The sequence below is a fragment of the Ascaphus truei genome, chromosome 4 (assembly GCF_040206685.1).
Source record: "Ascaphus truei isolate aAscTru1 chromosome 4, aAscTru1.hap1, whole genome shotgun sequence".
NCBI lineage: Eukaryota > Metazoa > Chordata > Amphibia > Anura > Ascaphidae > Ascaphus > Ascaphus truei.
In genome coordinates this window covers 419,985,961-420,012,396 of record NC_134486.1, presented here as the reverse complement: position 1 = coordinate 420,012,396, position 26,436 = coordinate 419,985,961, and the positions used below count along the sequence as shown (strand labels likewise).

Below are 26,436 nucleotides of genomic sequence, written 5' to 3'. Positions count from 1 at the left end.
TTACTTTGTGTGTGCTGTGTATTGATTGATATTTAACTTTTTACATTTGTTAAAACAAATTGATATTTTAATAGTATTCTTTGAAAGTGGCTGATCAGTGTGTGTGTGCGCGCGCTTGTGTGTGTGCGTGTGTGTGCGTGCGCACGCACCTTTTTCTGTTCATACTGTATTATTGGAGGGTGAAATACACTATACAGTACACGGTGTGGCCTTTGCGTTTCCTATATCTTTAGATCCTTTGCAGGACGAGCACAGCGATGTATCTCCATGTGAAAGTCGAGAGGTTGAGCGCTGTGCTATTTACATTCTTTCTAAACTGTGCTAGTCAGATGTTTGTGTGTAGGCCATTCATAGCGCCTTAGTTCCGGGATAGAAGTCAGCGCGCCAGGGGGAGGTGTGCAGCGCGCCAGGGGGAGGTGCGCAGGGTATCAGGGGGAGGTGCGCAGCGCATCAGGGAGGTGCGCAGAGTGTCCGGGAGGTGTGCAGGGTGTCAGGGGAGGTGCACAGCACACTAGGGGGAGGTGCGCAGGGTGTCAGGGGGAGGTGCGCAGGGTGTCAGGGGGAGGTGCGCAGCACACCAGGGGGAGGTGTGCAGGGTGTCAGGGGGAGGTGTGCAGCGCATCGGGGAGGTCTGCAGCGCATCGGGGAGGTGTGCAGCGCATCGGGGAGGTGTGCAGCGCATCGGGGAGGTGTGCAGCGCATCGGCGAGGTGTGCAGCGCGTCGGGGAGGTGTGCAGGGTGCCAGGGAGGTGTGCAGGGTGTCAGGGGGAGGTGCACGGCGCGTCGGGGAGGTGTGCAGCGCATCAGGGAGGTGTGCAGCGCGTCAGGGAGGTGTGCAGGGTGTCAGGGGGAGGTGCGTGGCGCATCGGGGAGGTGCGTGTTGCTTTAGAAGAGGGGAACAAACAGACAGAGGCTGGAGCCCAAACCCCGGGGTGCAGATTGTGATCAGTTTAATGTGCTATGTTACATAGGACAGGCCACACACCGAGGCAGCGTACACACGTCACATACACGCACACCGAGGCAGCGAGCACACGTCACATACACGCACACCGAGGCAGCGCGCACACGTCACATACACGCACGCCCAGCGGCACCCCGAGGCAGCGTACACACGTCACATACACGCACACCGAGGCAGCGCACACACAGCAAGGCAGCGTACACACGTAACATACACGCACACCGAGGCAGCGTACACACAGCAAGGCAGCGTGCACACGTCACATACACGCACACCCAGGGGCAAGGCTTCTGCCCAAATTAAGGGAGCAATTTCCAGAGCTAAGGCAAAATATACAGACAGAGTGAGGGGAGACAAAGGAAGAGAGGGGGAGAAGGACACAGGTGAGTGAGGGGACAGTGACAAAGGGGGTCAAAGAAAGAAATGGGGGTGACAGGACAGGGCTACATAAGCTATATACCAGCATTCATTCATGTACATATGCTATCATTAGGAACAGTTACTAACATCTGGGACATTGACTGGTCTTGTAAAATCAATGGTAGAAGTTGAATTATATAGAAATTTAATCTTTGGGAAACGTGAAATAAATACAAGTTCCACCCCGCAGGGATCGTGCACTTTCAGTGGGGAAAGCCGTTTTTTCTTACTTTGTGTGTGCTGTGTATTGATTGATATTTAACTTTTTACATTTGTTAAAACAAATTGATATTTTAATAGTATTCTTTGAAAGTGGCTGATCAGTGTGTGTGTGCGCGCGCTTGTGTGTGTGCGTGTGTGTGCGTGCGCACGCACCTTTTTCTGTTCATACTGTATTATTGGAGGGTGAAATACACTATACAGTACACGGTGTGGCCTTTGCGTTTCCTATATCTTTAGATCCTTTGCAGGACGAGCACAGCGATGTATCTCCATGTGAAAGTCGAGAGGTTGAGCGCTGTGCTATTTACATTCTTTCTAAACTGTGCTAGTCAGATGTTTGTGTGTAGGCCATTCATAGCGCCTTAGTTCCGGGATAGAAGTCAGCGCGCCAGGGGGAGGTGTGCAGCGCGCCAGGGGGAGGTGCGCAGGGTATCAGGGGGAGGTGCGCAGCGCATCAGGGAGGTGCGCAGAGTGTCCGGGAGGTGTGCAGGGTGTCAGGGGAGGTGCACAGCACACTAGGGGGAGGTGCGCAGGGTGTCAGGGGGAGGTGCGCAGGGTGTCAGGGGGAGGTGCACAGCACACCAGGGGGAGGTGTGCAGGGGTGTCAGGGGGAGGTGTGCAGCGCATCGGGGAGGTGTGCAGCGCATCGGGGAGGTGTGCAGCGCATCGGGGAGGTGTGCAGCGCATCGGGGAGGTGTGCAGCGCATCGGCGAGGTGTGCAGCGCGTCGGGGAGGTGTGCAGGGTGCCAGGGAGGTGTGCAGGGTGTCAGGGGGAGGTGCACGGCGCGTCGGGGAGGTGTGCAGCGCATCAGGGAGGTGTGCAGCGCGTCAGGGAGGTGTGCAGGGTGTCAGGGGGAGGTGCGTGGCGCATCGGGGAGGTGCGTGTTGCTTTAGAAGAGGGGAACAAACAGACAGAGGCTGGAGCCCAAACCCCGGGGTGCAGATTGTGATCAGTTTAATGTGCTATGTTACATAGGACAGGCCACACACCGAGGCAGCGTACACACGTCACATACACGCACACCGAGGCAGCGAGCACACGTCACATACACGCACACCGAGGCAGCGCGCACACGTCACATACACGCACGCCCAGCGGCACACCGAGGCAGCGTACACACGTCACATACACGCACACCGAGGCAGCGCACACACAGCAAGGCAGCGTACACACGTAACATACACGCACATCGAGGCAGCGTACACACAGCAAGGCAGCGTGCACACGTCACATACACGCACACCCAGGGGCAAGGCTTCTGCCCAAATTAAGGGAGCAATTTCCAGAGCTAAGGCAAAATATACAGACAGAGTGAGGGGAGACAAAGGAAGAGAGGGGGAGAAGGACACAGGTGAGTGAGGGGACAGTGACAATGGGGGTCAAAGAAAGAAATGGGGGTGACAGGACACAACCCTCGCTGTGACCTATATTATCATCACACAGGTCTGCGGCGATTACTCTAAATAATAATGTTGTCATGTAACTTCGGGACCTCCGGGTACCGGGACCCCCGGGTACAGGGGCCTCTGGGTACAGGGGCCCCCGGGTACAGGGGCCCCCGGGTACAGGGGCCTCCCCAGTACTGCTTCCCAGGGCACAGTCATATGAAAACCAAGCTTTGGACCTTCATGTCCACTTTGGGGCAACTACTAGGGGGAGTGAGGGAGAGTGTGAGGGGTGGGAGTGAGGGAGAGAGAATGTGAGGGATGAGGGAGAGAGAGGTGAGGGGTGGGAGAGAGAGGGTGAGGGGTGGGAGTGAGGGAGAGAGAGAGTGAGAGGTGAGGGAGAGAGAGTGTGAGGGGTGAGGGAGAGGGAGGGTGAGAGGTGGGAGTGAGGGAGAGAGAGTGTGAGGGGTGAGGGAGTGTGAGGGGTGAGGGAGTGTGAGGGGTGAGGGAGAGAGAGTGTGAGGGGTGAGGGAGAGAGTGTGAGGGGTGAGGGAGAGAGAGTGTGAGGGGTGAGGGAGAGAGAGTGTGAGGGGTGGGGTGAGAGTGTGAGGGGTGAGGGAGAGAGAGTGTGAGGGGTGAGGGAGAGAGAGTGTGAGGGGTGAGGGAGAGAGAGTGTGAGGGGTGGGGGAGAGAGAGTGTGAGGGAGAGAGAGTGTGAGGAGTAGGGGAGAGAGTGTGAGGGAGAGAGCGTGTGAGGGGTGGGGGAGAGAGAGTGTGAGGGAGAGAGAGAGTGTGAGGGGTGGGAGTGAGGGAGAGAGAGTGTGAGGGGTGAGGGAGAATGTGAGGGGTGAGGGAGAGAGTGATAGGGGTGAGGGAGAGAGTGTGAGGGGTGGGGTGAGAGAGTGTGAGGGGTGAGGAGAGAGAGTGTGAGGGGTGGGGAGAGAGTGTGAGGGGTGGGGGAGAGAGAGTGTGAGGGAGAGAGAGAGTGTGAGGGGTGGGGGAGAGAGTGTGAGGGGTGGGGGAGAGAGAGTGTGAGGGAGAGAGAGAGTGTGAGGGGTGGGGGAGAGAGAGTGTGAGGGAGAGAGAGAGTGTGAGGGGTGGGAGTGAGGAGAGAGAGTGTGAGGGGTGAGGGAGAGAGAGTGTGAGGGGTGGGAGTGAGGGAGAGAGAGTGTGAGGGGTGGGGGAGAGAGAGTGTGAGGGAGAGAGAGTGTGAGGAGTAGGGGAGAGAGTGTGAGGGAGAGAGAGTGTGAGGGGTGGGGGAGAGAGAGTGTGAGGGAGGAGAGAGAGTGTGAGGGGGTGGGAGTGAGGGAGAGAGAGTGTGAGGGGTGAGGGAGAATGTGAGGGGTGAGGGAGAGAGTGATAGGGGTGAGGGAGAGAGTGTGAGGGGTGGGGTGAGAGAGTGTGAGGGGTGAGGGAAAGAGAGTGTGAGGGGTGGGGAGAGAGTGTGAGGGGTGGGGGGAGGCACTACAAGGGGCAGAAGATAACTCACATAAAACACTGCGGCCCCTGTGGGTCGGACGGGGGGGAACATGGCGGACAAGGCATTAATGAGCCTTATTTCCACAACAATTGGATGTTGCCGAGTGGAATTTGAACGGAGATCCCTGCAGCTCTCAGCTGCAAAGCTGAACCCAACAAGTAAGCCGTGTGCATCTCCTGCCCCTGTTTTACAGCCGAGAGCAGGGATTCCTGAAACGCGCCTTCATGTAACGTACGTCTGCGCCCGCTCTTTTCCAATCACCAAATCCAAAGCATTTCCCCGCGTGGCACAGACAGCGCCCTTCCCACCCGCGCAGACAGCGCCCCCTCCCACCCGCGCAGACAGCGCCCCCCTCCCACCCGCGCAGACAGCGCCCCCTCCCACCCACGCCATGTTCCTTATTTGGGAGAGCTAGTAACGTCAACGGGTCCAGTAATACCACCTCCACCACTCAGCATATGCTACCCTGGGGGGCCACACACGCTCCCGGGGCACGTACAGCTGTGTCCCGGGGGTGTCCTCTGTGTCCTCGGCAGACAGGTGACACAGGGTTGAGGAGGTCCCAGTAGCTTCTCTATATAAGAAGAGACCGTTCCATATATCATTTCGGATCGAGGTTCAGGTTGTCCACTCGTGTGTAATTCGGAGGGCAGCCTGGTGGGGGAGCTCTCCAGCACACAGATAGCAGAAGTGACAATGGCAGGCTGGAGAGGGTCACTCCAGATAGTCACTGCCCCGCGGGGGTCACGCTGACGTCACAACCGGCTTCCCCGAAATCTTCAAGTCGTCGAAGGGTAGAAGAGGGAGAAGCTGAGGGGAGAAAGGAGAAGAGGGGCATCAGTGAGGCGAGAGGAAGAGCCAGAGAGAGAGAGAGAGAGAGACAGAGGAAGAGAGAGAGAGCCAGAGGAAGAGAGAGAGAGCCAGAGGAAGAGAGCGAGAGCCAGAGGAAGAGAGCGAGAGCCAGAGGAAGAGAGAGCAAGCCAGAGGAAGAGAGAGCAAGCCAGAGGAAGAGAGAGCGAACATGAGGAAGAGAGAGCGAACATGAGGAAGAGAGAGCGAGCGAGCCAGAGGAAGAGAGAGCGAGCCAGAGGAAGAGAGAGCCAGAGAAGAGAGAGCGAGCGAGCCAGAGGAAGAGAGAGAGAGACAGCCAGAGGAAGAGAGAGAGAGCCAGAGGAAGAGAGAGCCAGAGGAAGAGAGCCAGAAGAAGAGAGAGAGCGAGAGCCAGAGGAAGAGAGAGAGAGCGAGAGCCAGAGGAAGAGAGAGAGAGCGAGAGCCAGAGGAAGAGAGAGAGAGCGAGAGCCAGAGGAAGAGAGAGAGCGAGAGCCAGAGGAAGAGACAGAACGAGAGCGAGAGGAAGAGAGCGAGAGCCAGAGGAAGAGAGAGAGCGAGAGCCAGAGGAAGAGAGAGAGCGAGAGCCAGAGGAAGAGAGAGAGCGAGAGCCAGAGGAAGAGAGAGAGCGAGAGCCAGAGGAAGAGAGAGCGAGAACCAGAGGAAGAGCGAGAGCCAGAGGAAGAGCGAGAGCCAGAGGAAGAGAGAGAGTGAGCCAGAGAAGAGAAAGAGTGAGCCAGAGGAAGAGAAAGAGTGAGCCAGAGGAAGAGAGAGAGAGAGAGAGCCAGAGGAAGAGAGAGAACCAGAGGAAGAGAGAGAGCCAGAGAAGAGATAGAGAGAGAGCCAGAGGAAGAGAGAGAGAGAGCCAGAGGAAGAGAGAGCGAGAGCCAGAGGAAGAGAGAGAGCGAGAGCCAGAGGAAGAGAGAGAGCGAGCCAGAGGAAGAGAGAGAGCGAGAGCCAGAGGAAGAGAGAGAGCGAGCGCCAGAGGAAGAGAGAGAGAGCGAGAGCGAGAGCCAGAGGAAGAGAGAGAGAGCGAGAGCCAGAGGAAGAGAGAGAGAGCCAGAGGAAGAGAGAGAGAGCGAGAGCCAGAGGAAGAGAGAGAGAGCGAGAGCCAGAGGAAGAGGGAGAGCGAGAGGAAGAGAGAGAGACAGAGGAAGAGAGAGAGAGAGACAGAGGAAGAGAGAGAGCCAGAGGAAGAGACAGAACGAGAGTGAGAGGAAGAGAGCGAGAGGCAGAGGAAGAGAGAGAGAGAGCGAGAGCCAGAGGAAGAGAGAGCGAGAGCCAGAGGAAGAGAGAGAACGAAAGCCAGAGGAAGAGAGAGAAAGAGACAGAGGAAGAGAGAGGGAGCGAGAGCCAGAGGGAAGAGAGAGAGCGAGAGCCAGAGGAAGAGAGAGAACGAGAGCGAGAGGAAGAGAGCGAGAGCCAGAGGAAGAGAGAGCGAGAGCGCAAGAGCCAGAGGAAGAGAGAGCGAGAGCCAGAGGAAGAGAGAGCGAGAGCCAGAGGAAGAGAGAGCGAGAGCCAGAGGAAGAGAGAGAGCGAGAGCCAGAGGAAGAGAGAGAGCGAGAGCCAGAGGAAGAGAGAGAGCCAGAGGAAGAGAGAGAGCGAGAGCCAGAGGAAGAGACAGACGAGAGCGAGAGGAAGAGAGCGAGAGCCAGAGGAAGAGAGAGCGAGAGCCAGAGGAAGAGAGAGAGCCAGAGTAAGAGACAGAACGACAGCGAGAGGAAGAGAGCGAGAGCCAGAGGAAGAGAGAGAGCGAGAGCCAGAGGAAGAGAGAGAGCGAGAGCCAGAGGAAGAGAGAGAGCGAGAGCCAGAGGAAGAGAGAGAGCGAGAGCCAGAGGAAGAGAGAGAGCGAGAGCCAGAGGAAGAGAGAGCGAGAGCCAGAGGAAGAGGGAGCGAGAGCCAGAGAAAGAGGGAGCGAGAGCCAGAGAAAGAGCGAGAGCCAGAGGAAGAGAGAGAGAGTGAGCCAGAGGAAGAGAGAGAGTGAGCCAGAGGAAGAGAGAGAGAGAGAGAGAGCCAGAGGAAGAGAGAGAACCAGAGGAAGAGAGAGAGCCAGAGGAAGAGATAGAGAGAGAGCCAGAGGAAGAGATAGAGAGAGAGCCAGAGGAAGAGAGAGAGAGAGACAGAGGAAGAGAGAGAGAGACAGAGGAAGAGAGAGCGAGAGAGCCAGAGGAAGATAGAGAGTGAGCCAGAGGGAGAGCGAGAGCCAGAGGAAGAGAGAGAGCGAGAGCCAGAGAAAGAGAGAACGAGAGCCAGAGAAAGAGAGAGAGAGCCAGAGGAAGAGAGAGAGCGAGAGCCAGAGGAAGAGAGAGAGCGAGAGCCAGAGGAAGAGAGAGAGCGAGAGCCAGAGGAAGAGAGAGAGAGCGAGAGCCAGAGGAAGAGAGAGAGAGCGAGAGCCAGAGGAAGAGAGCGAGAGCCAGAGGAAGAGAGAGAGAGCGAGAGCCAGAGGAAGAGAGAGAGAGCGAGAGCCAGAGGAAGAGAGAGAGAGCGAGAGCCAGAGGAAGAGAGGGAGAGCGAGAGCCAGAGGAAGAGAGAGAGCGAGAGGAAGAGAGAGAGCGAGAGGAAGAGAGAGAGAGAGACAGAGGAAGAGAGAGAGCGAGACAGAGGAAGAGAGAGAGACAGAGGAAGAGAGAGAGAGACAGAGGAAGAGAGAGAGCCAGAGGAAGAGACAGAACGAGAGTGAGAGGAAGAGAGCGAGAGCCAGAGGAAGAGAGAGAGAGAGCGAGAGCCAGAGGAAGAGAGAGAGAGCCAGAGGAAGAGAGAGAGAGCCAGAGGAAGAGAGAGTGAGAGCCAGAGAGAGAACGAAAGCGAGAGGAAGAGAGAGAGAGAGACAGAGGAAGAGAGAGACAGAGGAAGAGAGAGGGAGAGCGAGAGGAAGAGAGCGAGAGCCAGAGGAAGAGACAGACGAGAGCGAGAGGAAGAGAGCGAGAGCCAGAGGAAGAGAGAGAGAGAGAGCGAGAGCCAGAGGAAGAGAGAGAGCCAGAGGAAGAGAGAGAGCGAGAGCCAGAGGAAGAGAGAGAGCGAGAGCCAGAGGAAGAGAGAGAGCGAGAGCCAGAGGAAGAGAGAGAGCGAGAGCCAGAGGAAGAGAGAGAGCAAGAGCCAGAGGAAGAGAGAGAGCGAGAGGAAGAGAGAGAGCGAGGGGAAGAGAGAGAGCGAGAGCCAGAGGAAGAGAGAGCGAGAGCCAGAGGAAGAGAGAGCCAGAGGAAGAGAGAGAGCGAGAGCCAGAGGAAGAGAGAGCGAGAGCCAGAGGAAGAGAGAGAGCGAGGGGAAGAGAGAGAGCGAGAGCGAGAGGAAGAGAGAGAGAGCGAGAGGAAGAGAGAGAGAGAGCCAGAGGAAGAGAGAGCGAGAGCCAGAGGAAGAGAGAGCGAGAGCCAGAGGAAGAGAGAGCGAGAGCCAGAGGAAGAGAGAGCGAGAGCCAGAGGAAGAGAGAGAGAGCGAGAGCCAGAGGAAGAGACAGACGAGAGCGAGAGGAAGAGAGCGAGAGCCAGAGGAAGAGAGAGAGAGAGCGAGAGCCAGAGGAAGAGAGAGAGCCAGAGGAAGAGAGAGAGCGAGAGCAAGAGGAAGAGAGAGAGCGAGAGCCAGAGGAAGAGAGAGAGCGAGAGCCAGAGGAAGAGAGAGAGCAAGAGCCAGAGGAAGAGAGAGAGCGAGAGGAAGAGAGAGAGCGAGGGGAAGAGAGAGAGCGAGAGCCAGAGGAAGAGAGAGCGAGAGCCAGAGGAAGAGAGAGCCAGAGGAAGAGAGAGAGCGAGAGCCAGAGGAAGAGAGAGAGAGCGAGAGGAAGAGAGAGAGAGAGCCAGAGGAAGAGAGAGAGCCAGAGGAAGAGAGAGCCAGAGGAAGAGAGAGAGCCAGAGGAAGAGAGCGAGCCAGAGGAAGAGAGCGAGCCAGAGGAAGAGAGCGAGCCAGAGGAAGAGAGAGAGCGAGCCAGAGGAAGAGAGAGAGCGAGCCAGAGGAAGAGAGAGCGAGCCAGAGGAAGAGAGAGAGCGAGCCAGAGGAAGAGAGAGAGCGAGCCAGAAAAAGAGAGAGAGCGAGCCAGAGGAAAGAGAGAGCGAGCCAGAGGAAAAGAGAGAGCGAGCCAGAGGAAGAGAGAGAGCGAGCCAGAGGAAGAGAGAGAGCGAGAGCCAGAGGAAGAGAGAGAGCGAGAGCCAGAGGAAGAGAGAGAGCGAGAGCCAGAGGAAGAGAGAGAGCGAGAGCCAGAGGAAGAGAGAGAGCAAGAGCCAGAGGAAGAGAGAGAGCGAGAGCCAGAGGAAGAGAGAGAGCGAGAGGAAGAGAGAGAGCGAGGGGAAGAGAGAGAGCGAGAGCCAGAGGAAGAGAGAGCGAGAGCCAGAGGAAGAGAGAGCCAGAGGAAGAGAGAGAGCGAGAGCCAGAGGAAGAGAGAGCGAGAGCCAGAGGAAGAGAGAGAGCGAGGGGAAGAGAGAGAGCGAGAGCGAGAGGAAGAGAGAGAGAGCGAGAGGAAGAGAGAGAGAGAGCCAGAGGAAGAGAGAGAGCGAGAGCCAGAGGAAGAGAGAGCGAGAGCCAGAGGAAGAGAGAGCGAGAGCCAGAGGAAGAGAGAGCGAGAGCCAGAGGAAGAGAGAGAGAGCGAGAGCCAGAGGAAGAGACAGACGAGAGCGAGAGGAAGAGAGCGAGAGCCAGAGGAAGAGAGAGAGCGAGAGCCAGAGGAAGAGAGCGAGAGCCAGAGGAAGAGACAGACGAGAGCGAGAGGAAGAGAGCGAGAGCCAGAGGAAGAGAGAGAGAGAGCGAGAGCCAGAGGAAGAGAGAGAGCCAGAGGAAGAGAGAGAGCGAGAGCAAGAGGAAGAGAGAGAGCGAGAGCCAGAGGAAGAGAGAGAGCGAGAGCCAGAGGAAGAGAGAGAGCAAGAGCCAGAGGAAGAGAGAGAGCGAGAGGAAGAGAGAGAGCGAGGGGAAGAGAGAGAGCGAGAGCCAGAGGAAGAGAGAGCGAGAGCCAGAGGAAGAGAGAGCCAGAGGAAGAGAGAGAGCGAGAGCCAGAGGAAGAGAGAGAGAGCGAGAGGAAGAGAGAGAGAGAGCCAGAGGAAGAGAGAGAGCCAGAGGAAGAGAGAGCCAGAGGAAGAGAGAGAGCCAGAGGAAGAGAGCGAGCCAGAGGAAGAGAGCGAGCCAGAGGAAGAGAGCGAGCCAGAGGAAGAGAGCGAGCCAGAGGAAGAGAGAGAGCGAGCCAGAGGAAGAGAGAGAGCGAGCCAGAGGAAGAGAGAGAGCGAGCCAGAGGAAGAGAGAGAGCGAGCCAGAGGAAGAGAGAGAGCGAGCCAGAAAAAGAGAGAGAGCGAGCCAGAGGAAAAGAGAGAGCGAGCCAGAGGAAAAGAGAGAGCGAGCCAGAGGAAGAGAGAGAGCGAGCCAGAGGAAGAGAGAGAGCGAGAGCCAGAGGAAGAGAGAGAGCGAGAGCCAGAGGAAGAGAGAGAGCGAGAGCCAGAGGAAGAGAGAGAGCAAGAGCCAGAGGAAGAGAGAGAGCGAGAGCCAGAGGAAGAGAGAGAGCGAGAGGAAGAGAGAGAGCGAGGGGAAGAGAGAGAGCGAGAGCCAGAGGAAAAGAGAGAGCGAGAGCCAGAGGAAGAGAGAGCCAGAGGAAGAGAGAGAGCGAGAGCCAGAGGAAGAGAGAGCGAGAGCCAGAGGAAGAGAGAGAGCGAGGGGAAGAGAGAGAGCGAGAGCGAGAGGAAGAGAGAGAGAGCGAGAGGAAGAGAGAGAGAGAGCCAGAGGAAGAGAGAGAGAGAGCCAGAGGAAGAGAGAGCGAGAGCCAGAGGAAGAGAGAGCGAGAGCCAGAGGAAGAGAGAGCGAGAGCCAGAGGAAGAGAGAGAGAGCGAGAGCCAGAGGAAGAGAGAGAGAGCGAGAGCCAGAGGAAGAGACAGACGAGAGCGAGAGGAAGAGAGCGAGAGCCAGAGGAAGAGAGAGAGAGAGAGCGAGAGCCAGAGGAAGAGAGAGAGCCAGAGGAAGAGAGAGAGCGAGAGCCAGAGGAAGAGAGAGAGCGAGAGCCAGAGGAAGAGAGAGAGCGAGAGCCAGAGGAAGAGAGAGAGCGAGAGCCAGAGGAAGAGAGAGAGCGAGAGCCAGAGGAAGAGAGAGAGCAAAAGCCAGAGGAAGAGAGAGAGCGAGAGGAAGAGAGAGAGCGAGGGGAAGAGAGAGAGCGAGAGCCAGAGGAAGAGAGAGCGAGAGCCAGAGGAAGAGAGAGCCAGAGGAAGAGAGAGAGCGAGAGCCAGAGGAAGAGAGAGCGAGAGCCAGAGGAAGAGAGAGAGCGAGGGGAAGAGAGAGAGCGAGAGCGAGAGGAAGAGAGAGAGAGCGAGAGGAAGAGAGAGAGAGAGCCAGAGGAAGAGAGAGAGCCAGAGGAAGAGAGAGAGCCAGAGGAAGAGAGAGAGCCAGAGGAAGAGAGCGAGCCAGAGGAAGAGAGCGAGCCAGAGGAAGAGAGCGAGCCAGAGGAAGAGAGAGAGCGAGCCAGAGGAAGAGAGAGAGAGAGCCAGAGGAAGAGAGAGCGAGCCAGAGGAAGAGAGAGAGCGAGCCAGAGGAAGAGAGAGAGCGAGCCAGAGGAAGAGAGAGAGCGAGCCAGAGGAAAAGAGAGAGCGAGCCAGAGGAAGAGAGAGAGCGAGCCAGAGGAAGAGAGAGAGCGAGTCAGAGGAAGAGATAGAGAGAGCCAGAGGAAGAGATAGAGAGAGCCAGAGGAAGAGAGAGAGCGAGAGGAAGAGAGAGAGCGAGAGCCAGAGAAAGAGAGAACGAGGGTCAGAGAAAGAGAGAGAGAGCCAGAGGAAGAGAGAGAGCGAGAGCCAGAGGAAGAGAGAGAGCGAGAGCCAGAGGAAGAGAGAGAGCGAGAGCCAGAGGAAGAGAGAGAGCGAGAGCCAGAGGAAGAGAGAGAGCGAGAGCCAGAGGACGAGACAGAGACAGAGGAAGAGAGAGAGAGAGACAGAGGAAGAGAGAGAGCCAGAGGAAGAGACAGAACGAGAGTGAGAGGAAGAGAGCGAGAGCCAGAGGAAGAGAGAGCGAGAGCCAGAGGAAGAGAGAGCGAGAGCCACAGGAAGAGAGAGAACGAAAGCGAGAGGAAGAGAGAGAGAGAGACAGAGGAAGAGAGAGGGAGAGCGAGATCCAGAGGAAGAGCGAGAGCGAGAGCCAGAGGAAGAGAGAGAGCGAGAGCGAGGGGAAGAGAGAGAGAGAGAGCGAGAGCGAGAGGAAGAGAGAGAGCCAGAGGAAGAGAGAGAGAGAGAGCCAGAGGAAGAGAGAGAGAGAGCCAGAGGAAGAGAGAGAGCCAGAGGAAGAGAGAGAGCCAGAGGAAGAGAGAGAGACAGAGGAAGAGAGCGAGCCAGAGGAAGAGAGAGAGCCAGAGGAAGAGAGAGAGCCAGAGGAAAAGAGAGAGCCAGAGGAAGAAAGCGAGCCAGAGGAAGAGAGAGAGCGAGCCAGAGGAAGAGAGAGAGCGAGCCAGAGGAAGAGAGAGAGCGAGCCAGAGGAAGAGAGAGAGCGAGCCAGAGGAAAAGAGAGAGCGAGCAAGAGGAAGAGAGAGAGCGAGCCAGAGGAAGAGAGAGAGCGAGTCAGAGGAAGAGATAGAGAGAGCCAGAGGAAGAGAGAGAGCGAGAGGAAGAGAGAGAGCGAGAGCCAGAGAAAGAGAGAACGAGAGCCAGAGAAAGAGAGAGAGAGAGCCAGAGGAAGAGAGAACGAGAGCCAGAGAAAGAGAGAGAGAGAGCCAGAGGAAGAGAGAGAGCGAGAGCCAGAGGAAGAGAGAGAGCGAGAGCCAGAGGAAGAGACAGAGACAGAGGAAGAGAGAGAGAGAGAGACAGAGGAAGAGAGAGAGCCAGAGGAAGAGACAGAACGAGAGTGAGAGGAAGAGAGCGAGAGCCAGAGGAAGAGAGAGAGCGAGAGCCAGAGGAAGAGAGAGCGAGAGCCACAGGAAGAGAGAGAACGAGAGCGAGAGGAAGAGAGCGAGCCAGAGGAAGAGAGAGAGCCAGAGGAAGAGAGAGAGCCAGAGGAAGAAAGCGAGCCAGAGGAAGAGAGAGAGCGAGCCAGAGGAAGAGAGAGAGAGAGCCAGAGGAAGAGAGAGAGAGAGCCAGAGGAAGAGAGAGAGCGAGCCAGAGGAAGAGAGAGAGCGAGCCAGAGGAAAAGAGAGAGCGAGCCAGAGGAAGAGAGAGAGAGAGCCAGAGGAAGAGAGAGAGCGAGTCAGAGGAAGAGATAGAGAGAGCAAGAGGAAGAGAGAGAGCCAGAGGAAGAGAGAGAGCCAGAGGAAGAGAGCGAGCCAGAGGAAGAGAGCGAGCCAGAGGAAGAGAGCGAGCCAGAGGAAGAGAGAGAGCGAGCCAGAGGAAGAGAGAGAGCGAGCCAGAGGAAGAGAGAGAGCGAGCCAGAGGAAGAGAGAGAGCGAGCCAGAGGAAGAGAGAGAGCGAGCCAGAGGAAGAGAGAGAGCGAGCCAGAGGAAAAGAGAGAGCGAGCCAGAGGAAGAGAGAGAGCGAGCCAGAGGAAGAGAGAGAGCGAGTCAGAGGAAGAGATAGAGAGAGCCAGAGGAAGAGATAGAGAGAGCCAGAGGAAGAGAGAGAGCGAGAGGAAGAGAGAGAGCGAGAGCCAGAGAAAGAGAGAGAACGAGAGCCAGAGAAAGAGAGAGAGAGCCAGAGGAAGAGAGAGAGCGAGAGCCAGAGGAAGAGAGAGAGCGAGAGCCAGAGGAAGAGAGAGAGCGAGAGCCAGAGGAAGAGAGAGAGCGAGAGCCAGAGGACGAGACAGAGACAGAGGAAGAGAGAGAGAGAGACAGAGGAAGAGAGAGAGCCAGAGGAAGAGACAGAACGAGAGTGAGAGGAAGAGAGCGAGAGCCAGAGGAAGAGAGAGAGAGAGCGAGAGCCAGAGGAAGAGAGAGCGAGAGCCACAGGAAGAGAGAGAACGAAAGCGAGAGGAAGAGAGAGAGAGAGACAGAGGAAGAGAGAGGGAGAGCGAGATCCAGAGGAAGAGCGAGAGCGAGAGCCAGAGGAAGAGAGAGAGCGAGAGCGAGGGGAAGAGAGAGAGAGAGAGCGAGAGCGAGAGGAAGAGAGAGAGCCAGAGGAAGAGAGAGAGAGAGAGCCAGAGGAAGAGAGAGAGAGAGCCAGAGGAAGAGAGAGAGAGAGAGCCAGAGGAAGAGAGAGAGCCAGAGGAAGAGAGAGAGCCAGAGGAAGAGAGAGAGCCAGAGGAAGAGAGAGAGCCAGAGGAAGAGAGAGAGACAGAGGAAGAGAGCGAGCCAGAGGAAGAGAGAGAGCCAGAGGAAGAGAGAGAGCCAGAGGAAAAGAGAGAGCCAGAGGAAGAAAGCGAGCCAGAGGAAGAGAGAGAGCGAGCCAGAGGAAGAGAGAGAGCGAGCCAGAGGAAGAGAGAGAGCGAGCCAGAGGAAGAGAGAGAGCGAGCCAGAGGAAAAGAGAGAGCGAGCCAGAGGAAGAGAGAGAGCGAGCCAGAGGAAGAGAGAGAGCGAGTCAGAGGAAGAGATAGAGAGAGCCAGAGGAAGAGAGAGCGAGAGGAAGAGAGAGAGCGAGAGCCAGAGAAAGAGAGAACGAGAGCCAGAGAAAGAGAGAGAGAGAGCCAGAGGAAGAGAGAGAGCGAGAGCCAGAGGAAGAGAGAGAGAGCCAGAGAAAGAGAGAACGAGAGCCAGAGAAAGAGAGAGAGAGAGCCAGAGGAAGAGAGAGAGCGAGAGCCAGAGGAAGAGAGAGAGCGAGAGCCAGAGGAAGAGAGAGAGAGAGAGACAGAGGAAGAGAGAGAGCCAGAGGAAGAGACAGAACGAGAGTGAGAGGAAGAGAGCGAGAGCCAGAGGAAGAGAGAGAGCGAGAGCCAGAGGAAGAGAGAGCGAGAGCCACAGGAAGAGAGAGAACGAGAGCGAGAGGAAGAGAGCGAGCCAGAGGAAGAGAGAGAGCCAGAGGAAGAGAGAGAGCCAGAGGAAGAGAGAGAGCCAGAGGAAGAAAGCGAGCCAGAGGAAGAGAGAGAGCGAGCCAGAGGAAGAGAGAGAGCGAGCCAGAGGAAGAGAGAGAGCGAGCCAGAGGAAGAGAGAGAGCGAGCCAGAGGAAAAGAGAGAGCGAGCCAGAGGAAAAGAGAGCGAGCCAGAGGAAGAGAGAGAGAGAGGCAGAGGAAGAGAGAGAGCGAGTCAGAGGAAGAGATAGAGAGAGCAAGAGGAAGAGAGAGAGCGAGAGGAAGAGAGAGAGCGAGAGCCAGAGAAAGAGAGAACGAGAGCCAGAGAAAGAGAGAGAGAGAGCCAGAGGAAGAGAGAGAGCGAGAGCCAGAGGAAGAGAGAGAGCGAGAGCCAGAGAAAGAGAGAACGAGAGCCAGAGAAAGAGAGAGAGAGAGCCAGAGGAAGAGAGAGAGTGAGAGCCAGAGGAAGAGAGAGAGCGAGAGTGAGAGGAAGAGAGCGAGAGAGACAGAGGAAGAGAGAGAGAGACAGAGGAAGAGAGAGAGAGACAGAGGAAGAGAGAGAGCCAGAGGAAGAGACAGAACGAGAGTGAGAGGAAGAGAGCGAGAGCCAGAGGAAGAGAGAGAGCGAGAGCCAGAGGAAGAGAGAGCGAGAGCCACAGGAAGAGAGAGAACGAAAGCGAGAGGAAGAGAGAGAGAGAGACAGAGGAAGAGAGAGACAGAGGAAGAGAGAGGGAGAGCGAGAGCCAGAGGAAGAGAGAGGGAGAGCGAGAGCCAGAGGAAGAGAGAGAACGAGAGCGAGAGGAAGAGAGCGAGAGCCAGAGGAAGAGAGAGAGAGCGCAAGAGCCAGAGGAAGAGAGAGCGAGAGCCAGAGGAAGAGAGAGCGAGAGCCAGAGGAAGAGAGCGAGAGCCAGAGGAAGAGAGAGAGAGCGAGAGCCAGAGGAAGAGAGAGAGAGAGCGAGAGCCAGAGGAAGAGAGAGAGCCAGAGGAAGAGAGAGAGCGAGAGCCAGAGGAAGAGACAGACGAGAGCGAGAGGAAGAGAGCGAGAGCCAGAGGAAGAGAGAGAGCCAGAGGAAGAGAGAGAGCCAGAGGAAGAGAGAGAGCGAGAGCCAGAGGAAGAGAGAGAGCGAGAGGAAGAGAGAGAGCGAGAGGAAGAGAGAGAGCGAGGGGAAGAGAGAGAGCGAGAGCCAGAGGAAGAGAGAGCCAGAGGAAGAGAGAGCCAGAGGAAGAGAGAGAGCGAGAGCCAGAGGAAGAGAGAGAGCGAGAGCCAGAGGAAGAGAGAGAGCGAGAGCCAGAGGAAGAGAGAGAGCGAGAGCCAGAGGAAGAGAGAGAGCGAGAGCCATAGGAAGAGAGAGAGCGAGAGCCAGAGGAAGAGAGAGAGCGAGAGGAAGAGAGAGAGCGAGGGGAAGAGAGAGAGCGAGAGGAAGAGAGAGAGAGAGAGAGAGGAAGAGAGAGAGAGAGCCAGAGGAAGAGAGAGAGCCAGAGGAAGAGAGAGAGAGCGAGAGGAAGAGAGAGAGCCAGAGGAAGAGAGAGAGAGAGCCAGAGGAAGAGAGAGAGCCAGAGGAAGAGAGAGAGCCAGAGGAAGAGAGCGAGCCAGAGGAAGAGAGCGAGCCAGAGGAAGAGAGAGAGCCAGAGGAAGAGAGAGAGCGAGCCAGAGGAAGAGAGAGAGCGAGCCAGAGGAAGAGAGAGAGCGAGCCAGAGGAAGAGAGAGAGCGAGCCAGAGGAAGAGAGAGAGCGAGCCAGAGGAAGAGAGAGAGCGAGCCAGAGGAAGAGAGAGAGCGAGCCAGAGGAAGAGAGAGAGCGAGCCAGAGGAAGAGAGAGAGCGAGCCAGAGGAAAAGAGAGAGCGAGCCAGAGGAAAAGAGAGAGCGAGCCAGAGGAAGAGAGAGCGAGCCAGAGGAAGAGAGAGCGAGAGGAAGAGAGAGAGCGAGAGCCAGAGAAAGAGAGAACGAGAGCCAGAGAAAGAGAGAGAGAGCGAGAGCCAGAGGAAGAGAGAGAGCGAGAGCCAGAGGAAGAGAGAGAGCGAGAGCCAGAGGAAGAGAGAGAGCGAGAGCCAGAGGAAGAGAGAGAGCGAGAGCCAGAGGAAGAGACAGAACGAGAGCCAGAGGAAGAAAGAGAGCGAGAGCCAGAGGAAGAGAGAGAGACAGAGGAAGAGAGACAGCGAGAGACAGAGGAAGAGAGAGAGTGAGAGACAGAGGAAGAGAGAGAGCGAGAGCCAGAGGAAGAGAGAGAGCGTGAGCCAGAGGAAGAGAGAGAGCGAGAGCCACAGGAAGAGACAGAACGAGAGCCAGAGGAAGAAAGAGAGCGAGAGCCAGAGGAAGAAAGAGAGCGAGAGCCAGAGGAAGAGAGAGAGCGAGAGCCAGAGGAAGAGAGAGAGCGAGAGCCAGAGGAAGAGAGAGAGCGAGAGCCAGAGGAAGAGAGAGAGAGCCAGAGGAAGAGAGAGAGCGAGAGCCAGAGGAAGAGAGAGAGCGAGAGCCACAGGTAGAGACAGAACGAGAGCCAGAGGAAGAAAGAGAGCGAGAGCCAGAGGAAGAGAGAGAGCGAGAGCCAGAGGAAGAGAGAGAGCGAGAGCCAGAGAGAGAGCGAGAGCCAGAGGAAGAGAGAGAGCGAGAGCCAGAGGAAGAGAGAGAGCGAGAGCCAGAGGAAGAGAGAGAGCGAGAGCCAGAGGAAGAGAGAGAGCGAGAGCCAGAGGAAGAGAGAGAGCGAGAGCCAGAGGAAGAGAGAGAGCGAGAGCCAGAGGAAGAGAGAGAGCGAGAGCCAGAGAGAGAGCGAGAGCCAGAGAGAGAGCGAGAGAAAGAGGAAGAGAGAGAGCGAGAGCCAGAGGAAGAGAGAGAGCGAGAGCCAGAGGAAGAGAGAGAGCGAGAGCCAGAGGAAGAGAGAGAGCGGGAGCAAGAGGAAGAGAGAGAGCGAGAGCCAGAGGAAGAGAGAGAGCGAGAGCCAGAGGAAGAGAGAGAGCGAGAGCCAGAGGAAGAGAGAGAACGAGAGCCAGAGAAAGAGAGAGAACGAGAGCCAGAGAAAGAGAGAGAACGAGAGCCAGAGAAAGAGAGAGAACGAGAGCCAGAGAAAGAGAGAGAACGAGAGCGAGAGGAAGAGAGAGAGAGAGACAGAGGAAGAGAGAGTGCGAGAGCCAGAGGAAGAGACAGAACGAGAGCGAGAGGAAGAGAGCGAGAGACAGAGGAAGAGAGAGAGCGAGAGACAGAGGAAGAGAGAGAGACAGAGAGAGAGAACCAGAGGAAGAGAGAGCCAGAGGAAGAGAGAGAGCCAGAGGAAGAGAGAGCCAGAGGAAGAGAAAGCCAGAGGAAGAGAGAGGTCGAGAGCCAGAGGAAGAGAGAGAGCGAGAGCCAGAGGAAGAGAGAGAGCGAGAGCCAGAGGAAGAGAGTGAGCGAGAGCCAGAGGAAGAGAGAGAGCGAGAGCCAGAGGAAGAGAGAGAGCGAGAGCCAGAGAAAGAGAGAGAACGAGAGCGAGAGGAAGAGAGAGAGCGAGAGCCAGAGGAAGAGACAGAACGAGAGCGAGAGGAAGAGACAGAACGAGAGCGAGAGGAAGAGAGAGAGCGAGAGCCAGAGGAAGAGAGAGAGAGCCAGAGGAAGAGAGAGAGCCAGAGGAAGAGAGAGAGCGAGAGCCAGAGGGAGAGAGCGAGAGCCAGGGGAAGAGAGAGAGCGAGTCAGAGGAAGAGAGAGAGCGAGTCAGAGGAAGAGAGAGAGCGAGTCAGAGGAAGAGAGAGAGCGAGCCAGAGGAAGAGAGAGAGCGAGCCAGAGGAAGAGAGAGAGCGAGCCAGAGGAAGAGAGAGAGCGAGCCAGAGGAAGAGAGAGAGCGAGCCAGAGGAAGAGAGAGAGCGAGCCAGAGGAAAAGAGAGCGCGAGCCAGAGGAAGAGAGAGCGAGCCAGAGGAAGAGAGAGAGCGAGTCAGAGGAAGAGATAGAGAGAGCCAGAGGAAGAGATAGAGAGCCAGAGGAAGAGAGAGAGCGAGAGGAAGAGAGAGAGCGAGAGCCAGAGAAAGAGAGAGCGAGAGCCAGAGAAAGAGAGAACGAGAGCCAGAGAAAGAGAGAGAGAGCGAGAGCCAGAGGAAGAGAGAGAGCGAGAGCCAGAGGAAGAGAGAGAGCGAGAGCCAGAGGAAGAGAGAGAGCGAGAGCCAGAGGAAGAGAGAGAGCGAGAGCCAGAGGAAGAGACAGAACGAGAGCCAGAGGAAGAAAGAGAGCGAGATCCAGAGGAAGAGAGCGAGAGACAGAGGAAGAGAGAGAGCGAGAGACAGAGGAAGAGAGAGAGACAGAGAGAGAGAACCAGAGGAAGAGAGAGCCAGAGGAAGAGAGAGAGCCAGAGGAAGAGAGAGCCAGAGGAAGAGAAAGCCAGAGGAAGAGAGAGGTCGAGAGCCAGAGGAAGAGAGAGAGTGAGAGCCAGAGGAAGAGAGAGAGCGAGAGCCAGAGGAAGAGAGAGAGCGAGAGCCAGAGGAAGAGAGAGAGCGAGAGCCAGAGAAAGAGAGAGAACGAGAGCGAGAGGAAGAGAGAGAGCGAGAGCCAGAGGAAGAGACAGAACGAGAGCGAGAGGAAGAGACAGAACGAGAGCGAGAGGAAGAGAGAGAGCGAGAGCCAGAGGAAGAGAGAGAGAGCCAGAGGAAGAGAGAGAGCCAGAGGAAGAGAGAGAGCGAGAGCCAGAGGGAGAGAGCGAGAGCCAGAGGAAGAGATAGAGCGAGTCAGAGGAAGAGAGAGAGCGAGTCAGAGGAAGAGAGAGAGCGAGCCAGAGGAAGAGAGAGAGAGAGCCAGAGGAAGAGAGAGAGAGAGCCAGAGGAAGAGAGAGAGCGAGCCAGAGGAAGAGAGAGAGCGAGCCAGAGGAAGAGAGAGAGCGAGCCAGAGGAAAAGAGAGAGCGAGCCAGAGGAAGAGAGAGCGAGCCAGAGGAAGAGAGAGAGCGAGTCAGAGGAAGAGATAGAGAGAGCCAGAGGAAGAGATAGAGAGCCAGAGGAAGAGAGAGAGCGAGAGGAAGAGAGAGAGCGAGAGCCAGAGAAAGAGAGAGCGAGAGCCAGAGAAAGAGAGAACGAGAGCCAGAGAAAGAGAGAGAGAGCGAGAGCCAGAGGAAGAGAGAGAGCGAGAGCGAGAGCCAGAGGTAGAGAGAGAGCGAGAGCCAGAGGAAGAGAGAGAGCGAGAGCCAGAGGAAGAGAGAGAGCGAGAGCCAGAGGAAGAGACAGAACGAGAGCCAGAGGAAGAAAGAGAGCGAGATCCAGAGGAAGAGAGAGAGACAGAGGAAGAGAGAGAGCGAGAGACAGAGGAAGAGAGAGAGTGAGAGACAGAGGAAGAGAGAGAGCGAGAGACAGAGGAAGAGAGAGAGCGAGAGCCAGAGGAAGAGAGAGAGCGAGAGCCAGAGGAAGAGAGAGAGCGAAAGCCACAGGAAGAGACAGAACGAGAGCCAGAGGAAGAAAGAGAGCGAGAGCCAGAGGAAGAGAGAGAGCGAGAGCCAGAGGAAGAGAGAGAGCGAGAGCCAGAGAGAGAGCGAGAGCCAGAGGAAGAGAGAGAGCGAGAGCCAGAGGAAGAGAGAGAGCGAGAGCCAGAGGAAGAGAGAGAGCGAGAGCCACAGGAAGAGACAGAACGAGAGCCAGAGGAAGAAAGAGAGCGAGAGCCAGAGGAAGAGAGAGAGCGAGAGCCAGAGGAAGAGAGAGAGCCAGAGCCAGAGAGAGAGCGAGAGCCAGAGGAAGAGAGAGAGCGAGAGCCAGAGGAAGAGAGAGCGAGAGCCAGAGGAAGAGAGAGCGAGAGCCAGAGGAAGAGAGAGAGCCAGAGCCAGAGGAAGAGAGAGAGAGCGAGAGCCAGAGAGAGCGCGAGAGCCAGAGAGAGAGCGAGAGCCAGAGAGAGAGCGAGAGCCAGAGGAAGAGAGAGCGAGAGCCAGAGGAAGAGAGAGAGCGAGAGCCAGAGGAAGAGAGAGAGCGAGAGGAAGAGAGAGAGCGGGAGCCAGAGGAAGAGAGAGAGCGGGAGCCAGAGGAAGAGAGAGAGCGAGAGCCAGAGGAAGAGAGAGAGCGAGAGCCAGAGGAAGAGAGAGAGCGAGAGCCAGAGGAAGAGAGAGAGCGAGAGCCAGAGGAAGAGAGAGAACGAGAGCCAGAGAAAGAGAGAGAACGAGAGCCAGAGAAAGAGAGAGAACGAGAGCCAGAGAAAGAGAGAGAACGAGAGCGAGATGAAGAGAGAGAGCGAGAGCCAGAGGAAGAGACAGAACGAGAGCGAGAGGAAGAGAGCGAGAGACAGAGGAAGAGAGAGAGCGAGAGACAGAGGAAGAGAGAGAGCGAGAGACAGAGGAAGAGAGAGAGCGAGAGACAGAGAGAGAGAACCAGAGGAAGAGAGAGCCAGAGGAAGAGAGAGAGCAAGAGGAAGAGAGAGCCAGAGGAAGAGAAAGCCAGAGGAAGAGAGAGGTCGAGAGCCAGAGGAAGAGAGAGAGCGAGAGCCAGAGGAAGAGAGAACGAGAGCCAGAGGAAGAGAGAGAGCGAGAGCCAGAGGAAGAGAGAGAGCGAGAGCCAGAGGAAGAGAGAGAGCGAGAGCCAGAGAAAGAGAGAGAACGAGAGCGAGAGGAAGAGAGAGAGCGAGAGCCAGAGGAAGAGACAGAACGAGAGGAAGAGACAGAACGAGAGCGAGAGGAAGAGAGAGAGCGAGAGCCAGAGGAAGAGAGAGAGCCAGAGGAAGAGAGAGAGCCAGAGAAAGAGAGAGAGCGAGAGCCAGAGGAAGAGAGAGAGCGAGAGCCAGAGGAAGAGAGAGAGCGAGAGCCAGAGGAAGAGAGAAAGCGAGAGCCAGAGGAAGAGAGAGCGAGAGCCAGAGGAAGAGAGAGAGCGAGAGCCAGAGGAAGAGAGAGAGCGAGAGCCAGAGGAAGAGAGAGAGCGAGAGCCAGAGGAAGAGAGAAAGCGAGAGCCAGAGGAAGAGAGCGAGAGACAGAGGAAGAGAGAGAGCGAGAGACAGAGGAAGAGAGAGAGCGAGAGACAGAGAGAGAGCGAGAGACAGAGAGAGAGAACCAGAGGAAGAGAGAGCCAGAGGAAGAGAGAGAGCCAGAGGAAGAGAGAGCCAGAGGAAGAGAAAGCCAGAGGAAGAGAGAGGTCGAGAGCCAGAGGAAGAGAGAGGTCGAGAGCCAGAGGAAGAGAGAGAGCGAGAGCCAGAGGAAGAGAGAGAGCGAGAGCCAGAGGAAGAGAGAGAGCGAGAGCCAGAGGAAGAGAGAGAGCGAGAGCCAGAGAAAGAGAGAGAACGAGAGCGAGAGGAAGAGAGAGAGCGAGAGCCAGAGGAAGAGACAGAACGAGAGCGAGAGGAAGAGACAGAACGAGAGCGAGAGGAAGAGAGAGAGCGAGAGCCAGAGGAAGAGAGAGAGCCAGAGGAAGAGAGAGAGCGAGAGCCAGAGGAAGAGAGAGAGCGAGAGCCAGAGGAAGAGAGAGAGCGAGAGCCAGAGGAAGAGAGAGAGCGAGAGCCAGAGGAAGAGAGAGAGCGAGAGCCAGAGGAAGAGAGAAAGCGAGAGCCAGAGGAAGAGAGAGAGCGAGAGCCAGAGGAAGAGAGAGAGCGAGAGCCAGAGGAAGAGAGAGAGCGAGAGCCAGAGGAAGAGAGAGAGCGAGAGCCAGAGGAAGAGAGAGAGCGAGAGCCAGAGGAAGAGAGAGAGCGAGAGCCAGAGGAAGAGAGAGAGCGAGAGCCAGAGGAAGAGAGAGAGCGAGAGCCAGAGGAAGAGAGAGAACGAAAGCCAGAGAGAGAGAACGAGAGCCAGAGAAAGAGAGAGAACGAGAGCGAGAGGAAGAGAGAGAGAGAGACAGAGGAAGAGAGAGAGCGAGAGCCAGAGGAAGAGACAGAACTAGAGCAAGAGGAAGAGAGAGAGACAGAGGAAGAGAGAGACGAAGAAACAGAGGAAGAGAGAGAGCGAGAGACAGAGGAAGAGAGAGAGCGAGAGCCAGAGGAAGAGAGAGAGCGAGAGCCAGAGGAAGAGAGAGAGCGAGAGCCAGAGGAAGAGAGAGAGCGAGAGCCAGAGGAAGAAAGAGAGCGAGAGCCACAGGAAGAGACAGAACGAGAGGAAGAAAGAGAGCGAGAGCCAGAGGAAGAGAGAGAGCGAGAGCCAGAGAGAGAGCGAGAGCCAGAGGAAGAGAGAGAGCGAGAGCCAGAGGAAGAGAGAGAGCGAGAGCCAGAGGAAGAGAGAGAGCGAGAGCCAGAGGAAGAGAGAGAGCCAGAGGAAGAGAGAGAGCGAGAGCCAGAGGAAGAGAGAGAACGAGAGCCAGAGAAAGAGAGAGAACGAGAGCCAGAGAAAGAGAGAGAACGAGAGCCAGAGAAAGAGAGAGAACGAGAGCGAGAGGATGAGAGAGAGAGAGACAGAGGAAGAGAGAGAGCGAGAGCCAGAGGAAGAGACAGAATGAGAGCGAGAGGAAGAGAGAGAGAGCGAGAGACAGAAGAGAGAGAGCGAGAAACAGAAGAGAGAGAGCGAGAGACAGAGGAAGAGAGAGAGCAAGAGACAGAGAGAGAGAACCAGAGGAAGACAGAGCCAGAGGAAGAGAGAGAGCCAGAGGAAGAGAGAGAGCGAGAGCCAGAGGAAGAGCGAGAGCGAGAGCCAGAGGAAGAGAGAGAGCGAGAGCCAGAGGAAGAGAGAGAGCGAGAGCCAGAGGAAGAGAGAGAGCGGGAGCCAGAGGAAGAGAGAGAGCGGGAGCCAGAGGAAGAGAGAGAGCGAGAGCCAGAGGAAGAGAGAGAGCGAGAGCCAGAGGAAGAGAGAGAGCGAGAGCCAGAGAAAGAGAGAGAACGAGAGCCAGAGAAAGAGAGAGAACGAGAGCCAGAGAAAGAGAGAGAACGAGAGCGAGAGGAAGAGAGCGAGAGACAGAGGAAGAGAGAGAGCGAGAGACAGAGGAAGAGAGAGAGCGAGAGACAGAGGAAGAGAGAGAGCGAGAGCCAGAGGAAGAGACAGAACGAGAGCGAGAGGAAGAGAGCGAGAGACAGAGGAAGAGAGAGAGCGAGAGACAGAGGAAGAGAGAGAGCGAGAGACAGAGAGAGAGCGAGAGACAGAGAGAGAGAACCAGAGGAAGAGAGAGCCAGAGGAAGAGAGAGAGCCAGAGGAAGAGAGAGCCAGAGGAAGAGAAAGCCAGAGGAAGAGAGAGGTCGAGAGCCAGAGGAAGAGAGAGGTCGAGAGCCAGAGGAAGAGAGAGAGCGAGAGCCAGAGGAAGAGAGAGAGCGAGAGCCAGAGGAAGAGAGAGAGCGAGAGCCAGAGGAAGAGAGAGAGCGAGAGCCAGAGAAAGAGAGAGAACGAGAGCGAGAGGAAGAGAGAGAGCGAGAGCCAGAGGAAGAGAGAGAACGAGAGCGAGAGGAAGAGACAGAACGAGAGCGAGAGGAAGAGAGAGAGACAGAGGAAGAGAGAGAGCGAGAGCAAGAGGAAGAGAGAGAGCCAGAGGAAGAGAGAGAGCGAGAGCCAGAGGAAGAGAGAGAGCGAGAGCCAGAGGAAGAGAGAAAGCGAGAGCCAGAGGAAGAGAGAGAGCGAGAGCCAGAGGAAGAGAGAGAGCGAGAGCCAGAGGAAGAGAGAGAGCGAGAGCCAGAGGAAGAGAGAGAGCGAGAGCCAGAGGAAGAGAGAGAGCGAGAGCCAGAGGAAGAGAGAGAGCGAGAGCCAGAGGAAGAGAGAGAACGAAAGCCAGAGATAGAGAGAGAACAAGAGCCAGAGAAAGAGAGAGAACGAGAGCGAGAGGAAGAGAGAGAGAGAGACAGAGGAAGAGAGAGAGCGAGAGCCAGAGGAAGAGACAGAACGAGAGCAAGAGGAAGAGAGAGAGACAGAGGAAGAGAGAGACGAAGAAACAGAGGAAGAGAGAGAGCGAGAGCCAGAGGAAGAGAGAGAGCGAGAGCCAGAGGAAGAGAGAGCGAGAGCCAGAGGAAGAGAGAGAGCGAGAGCCAGAGGAAGAGAGAGAGCGAGAGCCAGAGGAAGAAAGAGAGCGAGAGCCACAGGAAGAGACAGAAGGAGAGGAAGAAAGAGAGCGAGAGCCAGAGGAAGAGAGAGAGCGAGAGCCAGAGGAAGAGAGAGAGAGCCAGAGGAAGAGAGAGAGCGAGAGCCAGAGGAAGAGAGAGAGCGAGAGCCACAGGAAGAGACAGAACGAGAGCCAGAGGAAAAAAGAGAGCGAGAGCCAGAGGAAGAGAGAGAGCGAGAGCCAGAGGAAGAGAGAGAGCGAGAGCCAGAGAGAGAGCGAGAGCCAGAGGAAGAGAGAGAGCGAGAGCCAGAGGAAGAGAGAGAGCGAGAGCCAGAGGAAGAGAGAGCGAGAGCCAGAGGAAGAGAGCGAGCGAGAGCCAGAGGAAGAGAGAGCGAGAGCCAGAGGAAGAGAGCGAGAGCCAGAGAGAGAGCGAGCGCCAGAGAGAGAGCGAGAGCCAGAGGAAGTGAGAGAGCGAGAGCCAGAGAAAGAGAGAGAACGAGAGCGAGAGGAAGAGAGAGAGAGAGACAAAGGAAGAGAGAGAGCGAGAGCCAGAGGAAGAGACAGAACGAGAGCAAGAGGAAGAGAGAGAGACAGAGGAAGAGAGAGACGAAGAAACAGAGGAAGAGAGAGAGCGAGAGCCAGAGGAAGAGAGAGAGCGAGAGCCAGAGGAAGAGAGAGAGCGAGAGCCAGAGGAAGAGAGAGAGCGAGAGCCAGAGGAAGAGAGAGAGCGAGAGCCAGAGGAAGAAAGAGAGCGAGAGCCACAGGAAGAGACAGAACGAGAGGAAGAAAGAGAGCGAGAGCCAGAGGAAGAGAGAGAGAGAGCCAGAGGAAGAGAGAGAGCGAGAGCCAGAGGAAGAGAGAGAGAGCCAGAGGAAGAGAGAGAGCGAGAGCCAGAGGAAGAGAGAGAGCGAGAGCCACAGGAAGAGAGAGAGCGAGAGCCAGAGAGAGAGCGAGAGCCAGAGGAAGAGAGAGAGCGAGAGCCAGAGGAAGAGAGAGAGCGAGAGCCAGAGGAAGAGAGAGCGAGAGCCAGAGGAAGAGAGCGAGCGAGAGCCAGAGGAAGAGAGAGCGAGAGCCAGAGGAAGAGAGCGAGAGCCAGAGAGAGAGCGAGAGCCAGAGAGAGAGCGAGAGCCAGAGGAAGAGAGAGAGCGAGAGCCAGAGGAAGAGAGAGAGCGAGAGCCAGAGGAAGAGAGAGAGCGAGAGCCAGAGGAAGAGAGAGAGCGAGAGCCAGAGGAAGAGAGAGAATGAGAGCCAGAGAAAGAGAGAGAACGAGAGCCAGAGAAAGAGAGAGAACGAGAGCCAGAGAGAGAGAACGAGAGCGAGAGCCAGAGAGAGAGCGAGAGCCAGAGAGAGAGCGAGAGCCAGAGGAAGAGAGAGAACGAGAGCCAGAGAAAGAGAGAGAACGAGAGCCAGAGAAAGAGAGAGAACGAGAGCGAGAGGAAGAGAGCGAGAGACAGAGGAAGAGAGAGAGCGA

General features: G+C 56.5%; 1 protein-coding gene across 1 annotated transcript in view; it reads right to left on the bottom strand.

Annotated features, from left to right (window-relative positions):
• Window positions 1–4,849: 4,849 nt before the first annotated feature.
• The window catches only part of NFKBIE (NFKB inhibitor epsilon), a 71,611-nt gene continuing 50,024 nt past the window's right edge, over window positions 4,850–26,436 (bottom strand). Inside the window, exon 6 of the mRNA XM_075598821.1 lies at window positions 4,850–5,281. Coding sequence (XP_075454936.1) covers window positions 5,216–5,281 — 66 coding nt within the window. The 3' untranslated portion in view covers window positions 4,850–5,215. The remainder of the gene's footprint in view (window positions 5,282–26,436) is intronic.